Source organism: Colletotrichum lupini, chromosome 10 (genome assembly GCF_023278565.1).
Source record: "Colletotrichum lupini chromosome 10, complete sequence".
Taxonomy (NCBI): Eukaryota; Fungi; Ascomycota; class Sordariomycetes; order Glomerellales; family Glomerellaceae; genus Colletotrichum; species Colletotrichum lupini.
The window spans coordinates 3211597-3233258 of record NC_064673.1 but is presented as its reverse complement, the minus strand read 5'-3'; the positions used below and the strand labels follow the sequence as shown (position 1 = coordinate 3233258).

The window sequence follows — 21662 nt, the reverse complement described above, 5'->3', positions numbered from 1 at the left end:
ATCGTAGAAGATAAATCAATAGACCTCTCGATTATATAAAATATCTATTTTAATAAGATCTAATCCCTTATACGGCTTTTTAATAGTTATAATTACGCCTTCTTTACGTAGTTTAATTACTAGCTCAAAATCGGCTTTTTCTTTTATTATATAAAAAGTATTAATTACCTCGTTATTAATAATAAATTACCGCGTTAGTACTTACCGTTATAATTTCTTATAACGTCTCGCTAGTAATATTAGTACCCTTTTAGCAATTTCCTCTTCCTCGTCGTCTATTAGTACTATTATAACGATTTTATTAAGGATAATTTTTTATATTTTTATTACGGGTTATATAGCTTCCCTTAGCTCTTCTTCTTCTTATAGGCTAAAAATTACTTCGATAGGATCTATATAATATAATTTAACTACCGTAATTAATACTTTAAGTAACTAGTTACGATCTTTTATAACTACGCAAAAACGCTCGTTAACGGAAATTAATTTATATAACCTAGCCTATTATTAAGTAATTTCGCGCTATATTCGTATATCTAAATTTAAAAGTATATTTAAATTAACCCTTATATCGGGCCTATTACGCGTAGTAATTACTTTATTAACTTACCTTTTTATACTTACCTCGCGTAATATTTATATTACTTTTTTAATTACTTAAGCTCGCTAGCTTACGTTTAGTAACAGTAGTAAGGCTAAGGTCGTTTTTAAATATACTCTAAATATTAAAAGCGTCGGTATAAGCCCGTTAGGCCCTATAATATTATTATAATATTTAAGTACTATCTAAAAGCATTCGTCGTTATTAAAATTAGGATTTTTTTTTTAATAATTTTAAACGCTCTTTTTAACTACTAGTGCGCCCTTTTTATTTTTTTAATACTATAGTGCGCTTTAACAGGTACGACTTTTAATTATATACCGTAGGCCGTCGTATTTTTTTTAAATTTTATTAATTTAAAATTAATATTAGCGTCGGTTTTAATACTATTTAGCGGTCCTTAGTATATATCGATCTAGCTTTTTTATAAAGCTACTTATACTATTTTTATTTATAAATCCTATAAGAATTACCTTATTTAGAATAATATAGCCTCGTTAATTATATATAAAACTAGTTAACTATTTAAGTAGAAGATATTAATAACGATCTCCTAATTAAAGTTAAGCTTATTACGTAATTTAAATTTAAATTTACGTAGGCTCTATGTATTTATTTAGTATTAGTAATATACTTTTATTAATTACTCTAGCGCCCCTATTTTAATATTATTATTACCTAAATACTTTAAGAAGTTATATAACCTCGTAACTAACGGGTAGTTAAATTTTTAGTATAGTTATCTAAGCTTACTTTCCGTTAGGTAATTAATTAATTTCGTATTATTAATAAGCTTTATAAACGCGTACCCTTATTGTCGTTCGACTATTTCGAAATACTTATAGCTAGAGATTTTATTCTTCGTATTATTAAATATAATACTTAGTTAATCTATATTTTTTAGATATAAGAGAAATAGGGTATTAATAGGTAGGATATAAAAGGTTATCGTTCTAAAGTACGTCTCTACTTTTATTATACTTAGGGCAACGATTTCTTTATTTAGGCTAAAGCTGATCCTCGTAATACTCGCTATTAATATATTAAGCATTATTAATACGATTTTTTATAGCGCTTAGAATTACCCTTTTCCTCTTATTAACTATTATAATACTTTAGTATTTAGGATAATCCTATAGAAATTATCTAGGCCGTACTTTTTACTTATATAAAATACCTATACGAGCTTAGTATTTAAGTAATCTAAGTAATATAAAAAGGACCCCTCTAGCTACCCCTAGATTTGCTTAGTACTATATTCCTTTTCTTTAGATATTAAGAAAAATAGCGTCTTCTCCTTACTTATTAAGAAAATGGGCTTCAGTATTATTAAATTTACCCTTTTAGCTACCTCTATATTTATTATTTAAGGGACCTTCTCTTATTATTTATAAATAAAAGCCTATTTATTAAGAGCTTTTATTACCCTCTATTCGTTTAGCCTCGTATATCCTCTAGAGGCTAACGGGGTAAAAAAAGAGTAGTTAATATCGTCGATTTTATTATAATCTAATTCGTTAATATAGGGGGTAAGATCTTCCTTATTTTCTAAATCTCCTATAGGGGGTATATACTTTAGGCCGCTATTTTAGCTACCGTTACTAAGTTCTATACCCCTAGATCTACCCTTATATATAATAAAAAATTAGTTAAACCGACGAGGGCTAGTTTTACTATTTATTACCTTTAACTTTTTATATTATTCGTATAATTTAGTACGCTCTTCCTCGGAGTAATTATTTAACTAATATCTATCCTTTTTATAAATATAATATTACCTCTTCTATTACCCTACCTATAAGTTAAACCTCTACCTATTTAATAAATCTTAGCCTCCTTATTAATAATTACCGTATCTAGCCTCTTTTCCTTTCCTATTATACGTTCGATTAATTTAATATTATTAATAAGGGCCGTTATATACTTAGAAATAAGTTTAGCGTAGTATTTTTATTTTAATATTAAAGCTAGATCTTAGCCTCGAGTAGAGCGTCTCGTAGTTTTTAGGTACTTAATATAAGGTTATTTTTATTTTTAATATATACTAAACTATAATATAAAAATATCTAACTTTTTACTTATTTATCCCCTTATTTAGCTAAGTTTTTGCTAGCTTATCGATTTAATTAATAAGCCCTTTAAAAATTTCTACTCGCAATTTACCCTCTATTATCCTAGCTATAAATATAAAAAAAATCGCTTATAGCTTAAATAAGAGCTCTAAGTTCTTATTATAAGTCTCGAAGCGGCTTCGGATTACGTTAATTATATTAAAAAAGTCGTTTTAATTAAAATTACGTACCGCTTCGTAATAATAATTAAAGGCTTTGCTTATGAGTACGACATTAATTACTAAATAATATTAATATTCCCTAATTCCGACTTTTTTATAATAATTATAAAACATCGTTAGGGTTTTTTATAAAACCTCATACTTCCCCCTAGAATATAATTTCTTTTTTAAGAAGATCTTTTTAAGGTTTATAAATTATTTCGTATTCGCTACTAGATTTTCGGTATTTATATACGATCCCTACGTCGCTACGTATTATTAATAACTTTAAGTTATTTATTTTTTTTCTTATTAACTAATCGGCGCCGAATTTTATATTAGTAGTAATAATAAGTTATAAATCGAAATAAGTAAAATTATTAATTATTATATTTTTAGTACTATATTTTACCTCGGTATATCCTTTTATAATAATAGATTTCCGTTAGTAATTATAAAGAAGAAATCTAAGTCGTTTACCCTTTTTTTAAATTCGTAAAAGCGATTATACGCTCTATCGATTTATATTTAGTTTTATAATACGAATTCCTCTTTTATAATTATTATTATTAATATTTCGTATAGTTCTTATAATTATAATTACGCTAGTAATACCCCTCGTTTATAAAGGAATTTATTAACTACTTTTATAATTCTTAGGCTTACGCTCGTAAACTATTCGTCTAGCTAGTAACTAAAGTCGTTTATAATTTTATAAAATAGAGGTTACCCCTATAGCCCCTTTTTTTTATAAACCTTAGTTAAATAAATTAATACCGCGTTAATTTACTTACCGTTAAGCTAATTCGTAATTCTATATATTTACGTCCCTTAATAATCCGGGTTAATATTTACTTACTTATAAGGGATTAAGATTTTATTTAGGATCGGGTTTCGTCCTCTTCTTTTTTACCCTAACTCGCTAAGGGTCGTACTCTAGCTTATACTTATATTAGTAATTACTAATATATTTAATTTTAATAAAAATATATCTAATCTGCGCACTAATTATAATAAATCCGTATTTTTACTACTTAACGAATTTATTAAGGTCTAAGAGATTCTTATTTCTTTTCGCTATTTTACTATTACTCTCGTTTTTACTATTTTTAGTAATTATTACTACCTTTTTAAATCGCTAGTTATTATACTTATTAAGATCCTCCTTTTTATTTAATATAAAAGAGTAGGTTTTAGTAATTCTTTTTAATAATAATAGCGGTAGACGTTTATATTATTATAATAAAATATAGTAATTAGTTTTAAGATCTTTATTAATTACCGATTTTTTAAAATTAATAATCTCGCGCCGGGAGCTAGTACAAAAAAAAGCCTTTTAGTAGCCTTTTAAAAAATTCTTTTCTTTTCCTTTAGATCCTCGTTTTTTTAGCCTTTTCTTAGGCTAATAATAACTTTAATAAGAGGTTATAGGACTACTTTAGGGTAGCCGCTTTCTTCTTAAGTTAATTTTTAAGATCCGTAATACTCTTAACTCGATATTATTAGGACTTCTAAATCCCCTCCTTTTTTATTAAACCGTCCCTTATATTATATTCCTAAGTAATACCCGGGGGGTAGTTAAAAAAGCTATAAAGAGGTTATTTAAATCGCGGGCTTAAGGGCGTATTTATAAAATCTTTATAATAATAAACTTTTCTATATATTATAAATCTCTTAACTTAATAACTCCTATAAGGTCATTTTTATTACTAAGTAAGAATATTTACGTTTAGAGATCCCCTTTTTTAATTATATAATACTTTTTTATATTATATTATTAAGCTCGTTCGTTACGCTAATTAATTAAGCGGGTAGTTATTATATAAGTATTTCCTTTTACTAATTTAACTAATTAATTTCTAATCGTAAGCCGGCTATAAAAAAAGTCGTTTAGTAAAAAAACTACTCGGGGTAATAGTAAAAAACTAGTTATTTAAGCGGTTTTATTAATTAACGTAGTTTAATATAATAAACGTCGACCTCTTATAAATAATAAAAGGTTACGATTACTTAATTCCGTATAGTATTTAAAAATTACCTCTTTTTTTATTTACTTTTATAAAGTTAATTAATACGAGTCTCCTATCCCGTATAATATTAAGAGGTCGTCTTTTTTACGTAGCGAGATACCTTATTAATTTATAATAATAAAATTTAATTATTAATTAGTATTAATATCCCTATTATAAAGTAGTTAGTTTAAACCGTAGTTAACGAAGAGATTAATTAAACTATCTAGATATTTACGTAAGTATAAAAAAGAGGTTCTAATTATAAGTTAGGCTAGCTATGATAATTATAAATAGGGCCCCTAATTAGCCCCTGCGCAGTCGGCTATATGCCGCGGTCGAATTAGACTTCTAATCCGATAGTAGTAATTAGTCCACGGCCCTATACTAATTCTTTTAAAAATCATGAAGAGGGCCCTACGACGGCTTACCTGGCAATATCGTATCTATCCATTAGACTGTCAAGTTGGCGAGCCAATACAGCGTCCTCCTCTTGTGTTTGCGGTATCTCGGTATCTGATTCACCTGAAAACGCTATTCTGCGGGCGCATTTCAACGCAAATGCAAGACATCCCGAGGCAATTAACAGCTGTCTTCCTTCTGTCTCTTCTCTGCAAATAATTCTTTTGTTGGTTGAATCTACATCCCAAGTTTCGAACCATAAAATCAAGCTTTCATGGAAACCTGTTGGTGGCTCGCTTGCCTGACCTCGGGAATTATTTGAACGAGCCCGACTAAACTTGCTTTGCAGAAATCAAGCTATGTTAAACGTCTCAAAGGCACTCTTTTGTTAGTTACAACTCGTTTGAATATTTCTGAACTAAGATTAAAACGGCCCCAATGAAGGGGTTATCCCCCTGGATATGGCTATATACCGACGAACCTATCGGCCAATCTTGTCCAGCCACTCTTTTCTCCTGCTGATGATCCCCTTGTCATTGAGGCATACATTCCGGTAGAAACCCTTGTACCTCTGCATCTCGTCTACCAAACGTTTAACAACTTCGTCTCTTTGTGCGTTAGTGTCGGATTGGAAGTCCAATTCGACCTCGGCGTACGGCCGACCGCGCAGGGGCCAATTACGGCCCCTACTTCCGATTATCGCGGCCTGCCCAACCTACGGTTGGAACCTCCGTTTTACACCTACGCAGAAATTCATATAGTTCAATTGATCTCTTCGTCAACCCACGGTTCGAACTAATTACCCTGTAATAGGGATACCAACAGTTAGAGAGATTCGGTGTCCATGCAATGGCTGCGGCCAAGTAGTGAATGAAACGGGCAACAGAGGGTCCCTGGCTTTCGGTGGGCTCGGGTAGGAACTTCATGTCCACAAGAAGTCGGAACGCGTTGAAGTACCGCTCGTAATACCCCTTGTCTCTCTTATTTGCAAATGTTTGCCAGCTGTCACGCGTCCATAAAAGACAAGGCTGACCCCAAGGCTAGCCTGAACCTGGCCAGGATCAAATCGGTCAACTGTGCTAGCTCCCATCGATAGTCAATGAAATCAATAACGTCGCTATGCCCGTAACAGCGGTCGCTGGGATCATGGCCGTGCATTTCTTGCTTGAGCATGGTGAGAAGACCGGGGCTCTTTCCGCGTCGCAATTGCGTCCCTGAGTAATTGCTCGCCTTGTTGTAGCAGATGTTTGAGATCCTGGATCCATCTAGTCAGCAAAGGTGCTAAAAGAAGATTTTAGAGGTATGGGAATGGGGTCTTCATGAGTAGTATCGACCTACAGTTTGGTTGATCCAAGTTTGAGACTGGCCGAGTCCCTTGAAGAGGTAATTAAAGCATAGAAGTCTGACAACAGCCATCTATCGCAGGTTTTCGCTACATCGCACCTATTGATTGAACGTATAGCGAGGATAATGATGTTTGGTGTTATGATTGCGGGCGACATTGTTATCGATGTACCGATGCAGAAGAAGGGGAAGGGTAAACAGTTTAAGCCTTGAGAGCATGTTGTGACCATCTCGGGAGGGAATCGTCGCATCGAGAGGGCCGTCGATACATATACAATCCATAAGACCTTTCGGGATAGCGGCTGCGTGTCGACTATCACGGTCATCGAAGAGGCCAAAAGGGTAGCGAAGCCGGAGACGGCTGCCGCATACCACTTCTCTAGCAAACTTCCCGGGTGGTTAATAGAATAGGATACTGGCTAACAACTAATATTCAATCTACCTGCCTTACCATTGCTTTGCTCTAAGGAATTCCACACAGAATATAATTCAAGAATAATAAGAATAATAAGAATAATAAGAATAATAAGAATAATAAGAATAATAAGAATAATAAGAATAATAAGAATAATAAGAATAATAAGAATAATAAGAATAATGAAAAAGAGCTAGTAGAGAGCGGAAAAGGCTTACATGCCGATAGATCTAACTATCTCCCAAGGTCGAGCCGTGGGCAGACTCCTTCATCTTCATCAGCCATCTCTACGGCCCTTGTTTGGCTCGTTGGGGAGTCACGCCGCCTTCCAGACTTCTGTCAAAATTACGAAAAGTCTCGTCAAGATACCAGATCATTTCAAGTAAACCTAATGCTCAGCTGAGGAAGGCGATCAACATAGATCCACGGCCGTGCCGACCGCGGCTTTGAACCTCGCTGTCGAGAACGTGGCCGATGAAGCCTTTGTGTCTCTAATTTTTGGGCCGTTACATGTAGAGTGTGATGATTCAGAAGATCCGACGCTAAAGAATGTCGAGTGTGCCCAATCAACCCATCCTTGAAGCGCGTAGTCTCGTCGCAGCTATTCTTTAGGTAAGCCGTATTTGCTAGGTATTTGCGCGGCCAGGTTCTATTGCATTTTGGAGGTACTATCAATAATCTATAGAGGACTAATCACTGGAAAATGGATTTGGAGGGCAACACTTCAACATGAGGCTATGTTATTGGAATAACGACTTCTCAACCATTCCCAGAGCTTATCTGTCTTTATCCTTCTTTCCAAATAGCTTTTGTAAACCCCCTATCCGCTTTGATGGCTGTTGTTTGACTGATTCCTGCTCTAGCCCTCTATGTCGTTGGCTTGTGGATGATTATTGTTCGCTCATAGTCAGCGGTTTGTTTGCGTTGGAGGAATGGGTCGAATGCAAAGGCCGATTTGGAACCTGGATAGTGTTGGGACCTGACAAAGTTTTCCTATCTGAACTTTGATAGAATGGCAGCCTCTGATCATGAGTCGAATAGTGCTCTGCAGTTGTTCGTTCGTTTATAGTACTCACGACGTCATTTGACGTTCCTTGTTGAATCGTGGTTCTTGCCTGGCTTGGTCCGGGAATTTCATGTGCCCCAATTCTGGGCCCTGATGCCGATAGCATTTCTGATAGTCTTTGTTCTGACGCTGGATCCGCAGCTACTTTTCGATATGCCAAGCGCGGGGTACCTCTCACTTCCTGGCCTGCCATTATGCATCAGCTTATAGCTGATAGCTTGCCTGTTGCAATAAGATGACTTCTAAGGCCAGCTTCTTGGTGCATGGCTTTTGAAGTGTTCGCAGGCCCGATATGGGGATATCACACTTACCAGTTGGTATTATCCTCGTCATAGGAGTAGTCCGAGTTACTCCTCTGTCAAAAGTTGGATGCGGTAATACACGTCTAGAAACTGCATCGATCGGGCGGGTCCTAGGAAATTGCCTTGGATCAACATAAGCATCCATCCAGCATATCAGACAGCCACAGTCGGGCAGCTTTTTGACTGCGCGGTGCGGTGCCACGGGCTTCTTCTTAGGAACTCCGACCTCGAATGGCTTTCGACGAAACGCGAAGAGGCTTGAATCAACAAGTCTGGGCTGAGCCGGACGCCACGTCGGTAACAGTAGCAAGGCCACTTCCGTATTCCTTGTCTCTGTGTCCACGGTGAAATCTATCAGGGCCCCTCTCGCTAGCAGTAGCTTCACAATGCTTGTGTTACCAGCTTTGTATGCTCGTTCCAGTGGACGTTCGTAAACCATGCCTGACCTTCTGATTGGGGCTTTAATGCTTGCACCCCTCGCCAGCAACAGCTCTGCAACTGCGTAATGACCCCGAGCACATGCTACCCCTAATGCAGTCTCACCGTTTCTCTCCAGATCAATATTGGCCTTATTCTCGAGTAAAACGCAGACGGTTTTCATGTGACCCTGGGAACATGCCGCATGGAGGGGGCTACCCTCGTGACCACCTTGGAGGTTGATGTCTGCACCTTCTTGAAGAAGCAGCTTGACAATGCCACTTTCGCCGTAAAAACACGCATCATGGAGTGCATTCTTGGCGAACTCTGCCACAGAACGTGACTTTGAACGTCGTTTTTCGTGAGAAAGCAATATCTTGACGATATGCGTATGGCCGTTGCTCGCCGCTTGAGCCATCGGGTTGAACAATGTCTGAATCGTTGGATCGGCACCTTTCCTGAGTAGAAGCTCGACAATATCTTTGTTGCCACTTCTACAAGCCGCACTAAGAGGTGCTTCACCAAGTCGTACGGCAAAGTTGACATCGCCACCACGATCCAGGAGCTTTCGGACAGCATTTTCGCGTCCTGCGGAGCAAGCCAAGGCCAGAGGAAGGCCATCGCGGCCTTCTACATTGATGTCCGGCATGTAACTCAGAAGCAGTTCGATCACCTCGAGATGGCCCTGCTCGCATGCGAGTCCCAGCTCGGTCGCCAGACGCTCGGGCATTCTCTCAATATCCCTAGCTTCGGCGATGATTTTCTTGAGAAGCATAACGTTGCCTTCGTATGCTGCTTTCTCTGCTCTCGTGAAGATTGGTTGGATGGATGTGCTCCTGCTGATGAATCTGAATTTAGCGGAACCTATCGTGATGGTAGTGAAGGTGTCTTGGGCGGTGGTGGCGTCGGCGCTGCCAGAGACTCCTTGCTCGCGCAGCTTGGACAATGCGCGGTTTGCATCACCGGGGAAATTGAATACAAGGCCTGCTTTGCCTTCAATCTGAATCGCGAACCCATTCTGCTCGTCTTGCCCGTCTCTTATACTCCGGTCGTCCCTCGTACTCCAGTCATCTCCCTCGTTGCGGTCGTCCCTCATGTTCCCTTCTTCCCCAATGCTAGAATTTGGATAGGCGCTTTGGGTGTCCATGGTATGTCTTGAATCCTTCATCGCTGCCAACCATTGGTCGATGCTTTCATTTGTGACGCGTGGACCTTCGGGAATATCGGGGCGTACGGGACTTGAGACCATGTCGGGAAAGTCTCCTCCGTATGTATTTGCCTTGAAACTTGCATTAAGCTTCTTCACGGACTCGACCATTCTCTTCCGATATTCGGTACCAAAGGTTCCGCGCCCGCGAGATTTCTTCAGCCAGTCGCAATAGGGGATACCGCTGAGTAGTTCGCGTCGATCCAACGCAAACTCTTGATCAATCCAAGACCGTGCGGCAATTTCAGCGAAGGGATCATCGGCAACTACAATATCAGACTGTGGATATAGGCCGCCATGGACAGCTCGCAAGACCGCTGAGAGTCCGCTTTCGTCTTTGGGATCTTTCCATGCTTCTAGATGTGACGTTTGCCAGTTTGCCTTGTAGTTTTTTTGGTCTTTGATGTAGTCGGGCAGCCTTGTGCACGAGCTGAATAGTAGCTTGGAGTTCTCGTCCCGCAGCTTCAAGGCAACATCTATCAAGACTCGATCGACTCGACTCTCGAACTTGACTTTTTCGTCTCTGATCAGCTCACCGTTGAGAGGGTTCTTCGCCTCATCTGTTTCCCGCTTGTAGCCCAGCCCTAGGCCGCTGTGCGTAATCTCGAGGATGAAATTATACGGCCTGTCCTTCTCCCCTATTCCAACGTAGGACATTATTTGCTTCATCGCAATGTCGTAGATGTGCTCATAGCTTCTTTTGTCCCAAAGGGCGTTGATCGGCTCAGACTCCATTGCAAGGTCAATGATCGGCTGAGCGTGGAACACCATGACCATCGCGGGAAACATAGGCAGCTGCTTCTTCTCGAAGTAGTTGTATCCGTATTGTGCGCAGGAAGCCGCTTCAACCATCCTGATGAGATGATCAAATGACCGGTAGACCACATTATAACCTTTGAGCATCACTGATTGAAACATGCTATGAACCAGTGGTGGCGCGGTCGTTCTCCCATTTGCGTGCTTGGAGATGTGGAAGGAGTAATAGGGTATCGCATTGGCCAGATCGTTGTCCCGAAGATCGTATTGGAGGGTATGGCCTCTTTTGCCAAACTTTTCTCTCCAGAGCACGTCGAACAACGCTAGCACCTTCTCGTTGGTGTCCAGGTATGAGCTAGCAAGGTCTGGTGGTCCCAAGCCTGGCTGGCCTGGCATTTCTGGCTGACCAGGTTTGCTTGGGTCAAGAATGAGGTTTTCGATGTTCCTCGTCACGAGAGCTGTCTTGTATCTCTCAAGCAGAGAGATATGACCCCACGGCTTGTCGTAGCGCGTGACGCGCCTTGCAATCTTGTCATGTGCTACTACCGCCGTCTTGAGGGTTTCCGGTACGAATCCGTCAATCTCGTGGAGGAACAGTCCTTCGCTGATGCCGTTGTCGATGGCGGCAAATGAGTTTTCAACGATTCTGGAGGCCCGCTCGTAGAGTCCGCGATGGCAAAACACAAGACCAAACTCGGAGCGTAGAGACCCTTCAGTGACTGGATTGAGCAGTAAGTCTCGCGGACTGAACTTTTTCCCCTGTGTTTCCCATATGTAACCATCAGGCAGTGAAGGCCGCTCTCGGCGATGCTGGAAGACTCTGGCTGTGGACCCGGGATTGGCTATGACAGCCGAAGGGTTTGTGTTAGTATCCCTATTACAGGGTAGTTAGTTCGAACCGTAGTTAACGAAGAGATTAATTAAACTATCTGGATATCTGCGTAGGTATAAAAAGGAGGTTCTAACTATAGGTTAGGCTAGCTACGATAATCGTAAATAGGGCCCCTAATTAGCCCCTATATAGTTAGCTATATACCGTAGTTAAATTAAACTTCTAATTTAATACTAACTTTCTCTTTCTTTTATTAATTTAACCGCTATAATTAGAAATATAATTCGACCTCGGGCCCGTTTACTAAGTTATCTCTTTTTCCCTCTTTTTTTTATTTTTTTTATATAACCTATCCCTCTATTTATATAATGACTTTTCTGCTATTTATAAATTACTCTAATCCCTTATTTAGTATTATTTTTATAAAAGCGTTTACGAGGTTATTTTTATTATTAATTTAATAGATCTTAAGTAACTCGCGCCTTTCGTATAATTACCTAAGGGCTATAATATTGATTATAAGCCTCTTTTCCTTCGTCGTTCTTAATTTAATAAAGCATTCGTATGGCGAGTAAGAATCGGTATAAATAACCGTTAGAATAAATAAAAAGCTAATTTAATTAGTAATCTTCTTTAGCGTTATTAAAATTGCATAAGAGAGGTTAACGCCGTTAACTATATTATAAACCTCCGACGCTAGTATACTTCTTATTACCCGCTTATTTTTAGTTAACGAATAATAGATTATATTACCGTATATAATAAATTCGCTCTCGCCTATACTCTTATTAACTAAAATAATAATATACCCTAATTACGAAGTAAGGTCGTTATTATTCGTAAATAACTTATTAACGAAAACGTAGAGCTTACTAGTTATAAAGTCGATTAAGTAGTAAACGAGACCTCGATTAAGATTCGTTTATTACTACTTAAGCCGCTTATTAAGTACCTCGACGTCTCGTTTAGTTAAATCTATAGCCTACGCTACCTTAATATAATTAAAAATTACCTTAAGTTAATAAATACTTATAATATATACCCCTCGCATAAGCTTAGCCTTATACTACTTTTTAATATTAATTACGTTCGGGTTAACGAGGTTAATCTTCTCGCCCTACCCCTTTTATTAAAAAACGACAGTTTCCCCTTTAATTATAAAAATCCTACCGTTAAATACTAAGGGGGTGTTTATTATAAGGACCTTTTTTAGCTTTATTACGAAGCCCGCTTTTTAAAGCTCCTTATCCTCTTTTTTTATAAAGTTAATATTAGATAGGCCTAATATATTATCGGTCTATATTCTAACGATCCTAAATTAATTACCTTTATACTCCGTAATTAATAAGCACGGGTCGTACGTAGAGGTAACTATTAATAGTTAATTAATATAAAAATCGTAGTAAGTAGCCTACTAATAAGTGCCCGATTTTACGAGCCTATATAGTAGCTTAAGCACTTTAATAATCGTACTTTCTAAGTACTTACTAGCTATTTCTTTTAGTAAATAGGCCAGGATTTTCTTTATAAGCCCTGTAGCCGATTAAGTATATACCTAGGTAATATCACAGCTCTAAATCTCGTATCCCTTCTTCTATAATAATACTATTAGTACTATTATTAATCGTTAGCTATAGCGCTATATAATAAATAATTATATAAATAGCGTCGCCTTTTTAACGTCGCCGTACCCCTAAATTACGTATCTAAACTTCTTATATAATTAGGGTATTCCTTTTCCTTTAATTTTACGAACTATTTGTAATTTAAATATATAGAGGTTTATATACTTTTCTAAATTATAGAAAATAAATCGATAGACCCCTCGATTACGCAGAGTATTTACTTCGATAAGATCTAATCCTTTATATAGCTTTTTAATAGTTATAATTACGCCTTCTTTACGTAGTTTAATTACTAACTCGAAATCGGCTTTCTCTTTTACTATATAAAAAGTATTAATTACCTCGTTACTAATAATAAATTACCGCGTTAGTACTTACCGTTATAGTCTCCCGCAACGTCTCGCTAGTAGTATTAGTACCCTTTTAGCAATTTCCTCTTCCTCGTCGTCTATTAATACTACTATAACGATTTTATTAAGGATAATTTCCTATACCTCTACCACGGGTTATATAGCTTCCCCTAGCTCTTCTTCTTCTTATAAGCTAGAAATTACCTCGATAAGATCTATATAATATAGTCTAACTACTATAATTAATACCTTAAGTAACTAGTTATAATCTCTCGTAACTATATAAAAACGCTCGTTAATAGAAATTAATTTATATAGCCTAGCCTATTATTAAGTAATTTTACGCTATACTTATATATCTAAATTTAAGGGCATATTTAAATTAACTCCTATATTAGGCCTATTATACGTAATAATTACCTTATTAACTTACCTTTTTACGCTTACCTCGCGCAGTACCCGCATTACTTTTTTAACTACTTAAGCTCGCTAGCTTATGTTTAGTAATAATAACGAGGCTAAGGTCGTTTTTAAATATACTTTAAATATTAAAAGCGTCGGTATAAGCCCGTTAGGCCCTATAGTATCTTTATAATATTTAAGTACTATTTAAAAACATTCGTTATTATTAGAATCGGGATTTTCCTTTTTAATAATTTTAAACGCTCTTTTTAACTACTAGTGCGCCCTTTCTACTTTTTTAATACTATAATGCGCTTCGACGGGCACGACTTTTAACTATATACTATAAGCCGTCGCATTTTCTTTAAATTTTACTAACTTAAAACTAGTATTAACGTCGGTTCTAATACCGTCTAGCGGTCCCTAATATATATTAATCTAGCTTTTTCGTAGAACTACCCATACTATTTTTACTTATAAATCCCGCAAGAATTACCTTACTTAGAATAATATAGCCTCGTCGATTATATATAAGACCGGTCGACTATTTAAATAGAAAATATTAATAACGATCTCCTAATTAAAGTTAAGCTTATTACGCAATTTAAATTTAAATTTACGTAGGCTCTGCGTATTTATTTAGTATTAGTAATATACTTTCGTTAACTACTCTAGCGCCCCTATTTCGATATTATTATTACCTAAATACTTTAAGAGGTTATATAACTTCGTAATTAACGGGTAGCTAAATCTCTAGTATAATTATTTAAGCTCACTTTCCGTTAAGTAATTAATCGACTTCGTATTATTAATAAGCCTTATAAACGCATACCCCTATCGTCGTTCGACTATTTCGAAGTACTTATAGCTAAAGATTCTATTTTTTATATTATCGAATATAATACTTAATCGATCTATATTTTTTAGATATAGGAGAAATAGGGTATTAATAGGTAGGATATAAAAAGTTATCGTTCCGAAGTACGTCTCTACTTTTATTATACTTAGGGTAACGATTTCCTTACCTAAGCCGAAGCTAATCCTTATAATACCCGCTATTAACGTATTAAATATTACTAGCGCGATTTTTTATAGCGCTTAGAATTACCCTTTTCCTTTTATTAACTATTATAATACCCTAGTATTTAAAATAATTTTATAAAAATTATTTAGGCCGTACTTTTTACTCGCGTAGAATACTTATACGAGCTTAGTATTTAAGTAATTTAAGTAGTATAAAAAGGACCCCTCTAGCTACCCCTAGATTTACTTAGTATTATATTCCTTTTTTTTAAATATCGAGAGAGATAGCGTCTTCTCCTTACTTATTAAAAGAATAGGCTTCGGTATTATTAAATTCGCCCTTTTAGCCGCCTCCGTATCCGTTATTTAAAGGACCTTCTCTTACTATTTATAAATAAAAGCCTACTTATTAAGAGCTTCTGCTACCCTCTATTCGTTTAGCCTTATATATCCTCTAAAAGCTAACGGGGCGAAAAAAGAGTAATTAATATTATCGATTTCGTTATAATCTAATTCGTTAATATAGGGGGTAAGATCTTCCTTATCTTCCGAATCTCTTATAGGGGGTATATACTTTAGGCCGCTATTTTAATTATTATTATTAGGTTCTATACCCCCGGATCTACCCTTATATATAATAAGGAATTAGTTAAACTAACGAGGGCTAGTTTTACCGTTTATTACCCTTAACTTTTTATACTATTTATACGATTTAGTACGCTCTTTCTCGGAGTAGTTACTTAACTAATATCTATCCTTTTTATAAATATAGTATTACCTTTTTTATTACCCTACCCGTAAGTTAAATCTTTACCTATTTAACAAATCTTAGCCTCCTTACTAATAATTACTATATCTAGCCTCTTTTCTTTTTTTATTATACGTTTAATCGACCTAATATTACTAATAAGGGCTATTATATACCTAAAAGTAGGTTTAGCGCAGTATTCTTATTTTAATATTAAAGCTAGATCTTAGCCTCGAGTAAAACGTCTCGTAGTTTTTAAGTACCTAGTATAGGGTTATTTTTATATTTAATACACGCTAAATTATAGTATAAAAATATCTAACTTTCCGCTCGTTTATCCCCTTATTTAACTAGGTTTTTATTAGCTTATTAATTTAATTAATAAGCCTTTTAAAGATCTCTACTTATAATTTACCCTCTATTATCCTAGTTATAAATATAAAAGAAATCGCTCGTAGCTTAAATAGGAGCTCTAGGTTCTTATTATAAGTCTTAAAGCGGCTTTAGATTACGTTAATTATACTAAGAAAGTCGTTTTGATTAAGATTACGTACCGCTTCGTAGTAATAATTAGAGGCTTTACTTATAAGTATAATATTAATTACTAAATAGTACTAGTATTCCCTAATTCCGACTTTTTTATAGTAATTATAAAATATCGTTAGGGTTTTTTATAAGACCTTATACTTCCCCCTAGAATATAATTTCTCTTTTGAGAAGATTTTTTTAAGGTTTATAAATTACCTCGTATTCGCTACTAGATTTTTAATATTTATATACGATCCCTGCGTCGCTACGTATTATTAATAACTCTAGGTCGTCTACTTCCTTTCTTATTAACTAATTAGTGCCGAATTTCGTATTAATAGTAGTAACGAGTTATAAATTAAAATAAGCAGAATTATCGATTATCGTACTTCTAATACTATATTTTGCCCCGGTATATCCTTTTATAACAATAGATTTCCGTTAGTAATTATAAGGAAGAAATCTAAGTCGTTTACCCTTTTTTTAAATTTATAAAAGCAATTATACGCTCTATTGACCTATACTTAGTTCTATAATACAAATTCCTCTTTTATAATTATTACTATTAGTATTTTATATAATTTTTATAATTATAGTTACGCTAGTAATACCCCTCGCTCGTAGAGGAATTTATTAACTATTTTTATAATTCCTAGGCTTACGCTCGCGAACTATTTATCTAGTTAATAACTAAGGTCGTTTACGATTTTATAAAATAGGGGTTACCCCTATAGCCCCTTTTTCTTATAGACCTTAATCAAATAAATTAATACTATGTTAATTTACTTACTATTAGGCTAATCCGTAATTCTATATATCCACGTCCCTTAATAATCCGGGTTAATATTTACCTACTTATAAAAGATTAGGATTCTATCTAAGATCGGGTTTCGTCCTCTTTTTTTTTACCCTAACTTACTAAGGGTCGTGCTCTAGCTTATACCTATATTAGCGATCGCTAATATATTTAATTTTAATAAAAATATATCTAATCCGCGCGCTAGTCGTAATAAATCTATACTTTCGCTACCTAACGAATTTATTAAAGTCTAAGAAATTCCCACTTCCTCTCGCCGTCTCGCTATTACTCTCGTTTTTATTATTTTTAATAATTATTACTACCTTTTTAAATCGCTAACTATTATACTTACTAAGATCCTCCTTTTCGTTTAGTATAAAAAAGTAAGTTCTAATAATTCCTTTTAATAATAATAATAATAAACGTTTATATTATTATAATAAGATATAGTAATTAGTCTTAGGATCTTTACTAATTACTAATTTTTTAAAATTAATAATCTCGCGCCGGGAGCTAATATAAAAAAAAAGCCTTTTAGCGGCTTTTTAAAGAATTCTTTTCTTTTCCCTTAGATCCTCGTCTTTTTAGCCTTTTCTTAGGCTAATAATAACTCTAATAGGAGGTCGTAGGACTACTTTAGGGTAGCCGCCTTTTTTTTAAATTAATCTCTAAGATCTATAATACTCTTAACTTAATACTATTAGGACTTCTAAATCCCCTCCTCCTTTATTAAACCGTCTTTTATATTATATTCTTAAGTAATACCCGGGGGGTAATTAAGGGAGCTATAAAGAGGTTATTTAAATCGCGGGCTTAAGGGCGTACTTATAAGATTTTTATAGTAATAGACTTTTCTATATACCGTAAATCTCTTAATTTAATAACTCCTATAAGGTTACCTTCGTTACTAAATAAAAATATCTACGTTTAGAAATCCCCTTTTTTAATCGCATAGTACTCTTTTATATTAAACTATTAAGCTCGTTCGTCGCGCTAATTAATTAAGTAAGTAGTCGTTACGTAAGTATTTCTTTTTACTAATTTAACTAGTTAATTTTTAATTACGGGCCGGCTATAGAAAAAGTCGTTTAGTAAAAAAGCTACTCGGGGTAATAATAAAAAAACTAATTACTTAAGTAGTTTTATTAATTAACGTAGTTTAATATAATAAACGTCGACCTCTCGTAAGTAGTAAAGGGCTACGATTACTTAATTCCGTATAGTATTCGAAAATCGCCTCTTTTTTTATTTACTTCCGTAAAGTTAATTAATACGAGTCTCCTATCCCGTATAGTATTAAGAAGTTATCTCTTTTATATAACGAGATACCTTACTAATTTATAATAGTAGAATTTAATTACTAATTAGTATTAATATCCCTATTATAAAGTAGTTAGTTCGAACCGTAGTTAACGAAGAGATTAATTAAACTATTTAAATATTTGCGTAGGTATAAAAAAGAGGTTCTAACTATAGGTTAGGCTAGCTACGATAATTGTAAATAGGGCCCCTAATTAGCCCCTGCGCAGTCGGCTATATGCCGCGGTCGAATTGGACTTCTAATCCGACAGTTTGGGCTTATGCTGCTCATTTTGCGACTAATTGAATTGGTTTAAGAATAATGTTGTCGAGTCTCTAATCATAAGAAAGATTGACTGGCTAGAAACATTGAATGGAAGTACGTTGAGAGTGAACACCGAGACTTCAGAGACGGTTGTATCCATATCTTTCTTATAGGCCTCTTATGCTTGTGAACATCGCACAGCCTTGACTCAGATTGATCCTTGACACAAGGCTGCCGATCCAAGTCATCACTTTTCGGTGAGTCTTCCAAAGCGAGGACTGTATGTATCATTGGGCAACCTGCTTCTCTCGCCTGACGGACTTTTTACACTTTGAAGCGCCAGCCTGATCGACCCATATGATCCGGGATGCAGCCACTTTGTTACATGGCTCTCCACGCTCGCATGGTGGCAGCCTTGGAGAAGCAGCCACGGCGCATAATGGACCAATAGAATGCAGGATGTACGCTGCAATTGTTCGTTAGTGGTGGAAATCCTGCCTCGAAGTGCGCACCACGCAGCCCCATCACGATTCTCACCGAAATGTGCTGGAAATATCATGGTCACAGGCCAGCCATTGCGGTTGCTGTGTGTCTTCTATTCCCTGCGATTTGTCGCAACACATGCAGCTCACATTCTGTGCTTATCATGGATGTTGACTCATTTCTTCGTGCAACTCGGGCGAGGCACGCTCGAACATCTGAATATAGCAACACTTTCGTGTCGACCTTGTTCAAGCAAACCCCAATAAAGCATGCCTACTTGTCAACGAGACCCCTGAGTGTCTTGTAATTGTGGATCGCAACAATGTGATGAAGATCTTACCTGATTTTCGCAGGCTCATGGACTCCTAAGTCAACAAGAATGTTCTCTCCGACGCCAAGCCCGGCTCTGCACCAGCTCCCTCCATGTACCCATCGACGAAGCACTCTCCTATAACAACAAAACTATCTGTGTCGTCATACCTCCGCAGCACAACAGGAACACTGCACCCGAACAGCACGCAGAGAAAGTCTCCTTTCATCGCCCTTTGCGGTACAAGGCCGACATGTCCATCACAACTGACCATCAGACGCGAAGACATTCTCCCAATCGTATCTACAAGCCTTCCAAAAAATGAATCGTGAATGAACTCGGCCTGATTAGGCGGGGGCCCTGCCATGCTGATGAACTCAGGGTCATTGTTGAGGGTATCGCGCACGATACTCTCGAAAGTGTGTCCGCAGATAAGAAGAGGGCGGGTCCAGTCGAACCATTCCTGGAACTCCTGTGCTATGAGGTCTGGTGAATCTTCCATACGGAGGCTGCAAAGTCGTATGAAGTCGTGGAAGAAATCCTCATCAGGCATGGCGTATTGCAGATAGCGGTTCTTGCGATCCAGGACGAGTGTTTTACAGATTCTTCGAAGTATCTCGATCGGCCTACTGAAGCCTACAGAATTCTTTGTTGATGACCTTAAGTTGTTTTGGTGAGAGCTTTGGATAAAGGGAAACTTCCTGGACCCAGCTAGCCCATCGATGGTGTCAAGCAAGGTTCCTTTTTTAGTGAGCGTTCGTTCGTGAAAGCTATACTCAGCCTCTCTGTCCCGAGAAGCAGAGTAGACGGCCGGAACTCCGCTGTATTCCAAACTCAGAGGAGGTCTCATGTTTCCGATGTGAGTCCTTGAACCCTGGCTGGCCATCAGAGGGGTTACCAAGCTATGCATCTCGAGCCGCCAGTCGGGCACCCAAGACATGGATGAATAGCCGTTACTGAAGGAACTACTGTACACAGAGGCGAAGCATATGATTTCCAATGACTTGTGATGGTCAATGAAAGCCTGTGTGTAATGCAAGTAGACTTCCTCGACGCTGCGTGCATAGCTGACTTCCAACAGAAACCCATCAGTAGACAAGGCCCTCAGCCCGTACAATCGGTCTCGGTCGTCGGTAGCGTCGCACTGGGAAAAATAAGCAGCCAATGCTGGGAGGGACATGGTGATGTCTTTGTTCGACTTCTTGCTGATTTTGTACAGCATCCATAATCTTCTCCGGTTGAATCCATAGCTAAATCCAAGAGTCTCCTTGAAGCTGCTCCAGGGACATTTATCTGCAGTCCACAAAGCCCGGCATATCACGGTTCTGTTGATGCTCTGTGTTCCACACCACATGGAAACCCTTTCCGGGATCACGAACTCTTGGATCGTCCATATTCTCGTCCACCATTTCCGGAGGAAGAAGCTCTTCAGTGCAGTCCAATATGTGTAATGGTTTCGATATTGTTCCAAGATCGGCCGAATTCGGTGATGGGAAAAGAACGCTCATTGGTTTCAAAGGAGGGGCAAATGTGCACATCGAGCATGCAACATGGTGACAGCCCCAAAGCTCGTTGAGAGGTGAAAATAGCTCAAGTCCGGGTCGCCTTACGAAAATGTATACAAGTCCAGCTTGTCATCGCGCCACAGAGAGGTCAGATCAGTATATCTGTGCCATACTCTCATATCCCCACTGAAGTGTTGAACGTCTAGTCCTGTTCAAATGGATGTAGATAAACGGCGCTGACAGCTTGATACTAGGCCGAAGGTAAACTTCAACCTGACCGTTCAGTCTTAGAAATCAAGTATGAAGTGCTAGTCGGGAGTCTCTATCCCTGCAAGTAGGCATTTGTAGCTTTTTATCTATAGTAATAAACTAAATTTATAAAAAAGAAAAATCACAATGCATTAGATAAAGAGATTATTGAGTTTATTAAAATAGTTAGAGTATTTACTTATACTATATATTTACTTTAAAGTAGCTATCGGATTAGAAGTCTAATTCGACCGCGGTATATAGCCAACTACGCAGGGGCTAATTAGGGGCCCTATTTACGATTATTATAGCTAGCCTAACCTATAGTTAGAACCTCCTTTTTATACTTATTACGTAGATATTTATATAATTTAATTAATCTCTTTATTAATTACGGTTCAAACTAACTACCTTATAATAGGGATACTAATACTAATTAATAATTAAATTCTA

The 21662-nt window shown here is 36.8% G+C and overlaps 4 protein-coding genes across 4 annotated transcripts; all 4 read right to left on the bottom strand.

Annotated features, from left to right (window-relative positions):
* Positions 1-1487: 1487 nt before the first annotated feature.
* CLUP02_18103 (uncharacterized protein) lies at positions 1488-1652 on the bottom strand (the record flags this gene model as incomplete). The annotated part of the gene is made up of 1 exon (XM_049297007.1): positions 1488-1652. One exon carries the CDS (start codon positions 1650-1652, stop codon positions 1488-1490), a length of 165 nt encoding a protein of 54 aa, XP_049138231.1.
* A 6764-nt stretch (positions 1653-8416) lies between these two features.
* On the bottom strand, positions 8417-12674 carry CLUP02_18102 (uncharacterized protein; the record flags this gene model as incomplete). The annotated part of the gene is made up of 3 exons (XM_049297006.1): positions 8417-8464; positions 8545-11633; positions 12653-12674. 3 exons carry the CDS (start codon positions 12672-12674, stop codon positions 8417-8419), a joined length of 3159 nt encoding a protein of 1052 aa, XP_049138230.1.
* A 2160-nt stretch (positions 12675-14834) lies between these two features.
* Positions 14835-15068, bottom strand: CLUP02_18101 (uncharacterized protein; the record flags this gene model as incomplete). The annotated part of the gene is made up of 1 exon (XM_049297005.1): positions 14835-15068. A coding segment is annotated over one exon (234 nt), but the record flags the coding sequence as incomplete, so codon positions are not given.
* Positions 15069-19510: 4442 nt separating this feature from the next.
* On the bottom strand, positions 19511-20635 carry CLUP02_18100 (uncharacterized protein; the record flags this gene model as incomplete). The annotated part of the gene is made up of 1 exon (XM_049297004.1): positions 19511-20635. The coding sequence occupies one exon, from the start codon at positions 20633-20635 to the stop codon at positions 19511-19513; it is 1125 nt and encodes a 374-aa protein (XP_049138228.1).
* Positions 20636-21662: the final 1027 nt, after the last annotated feature.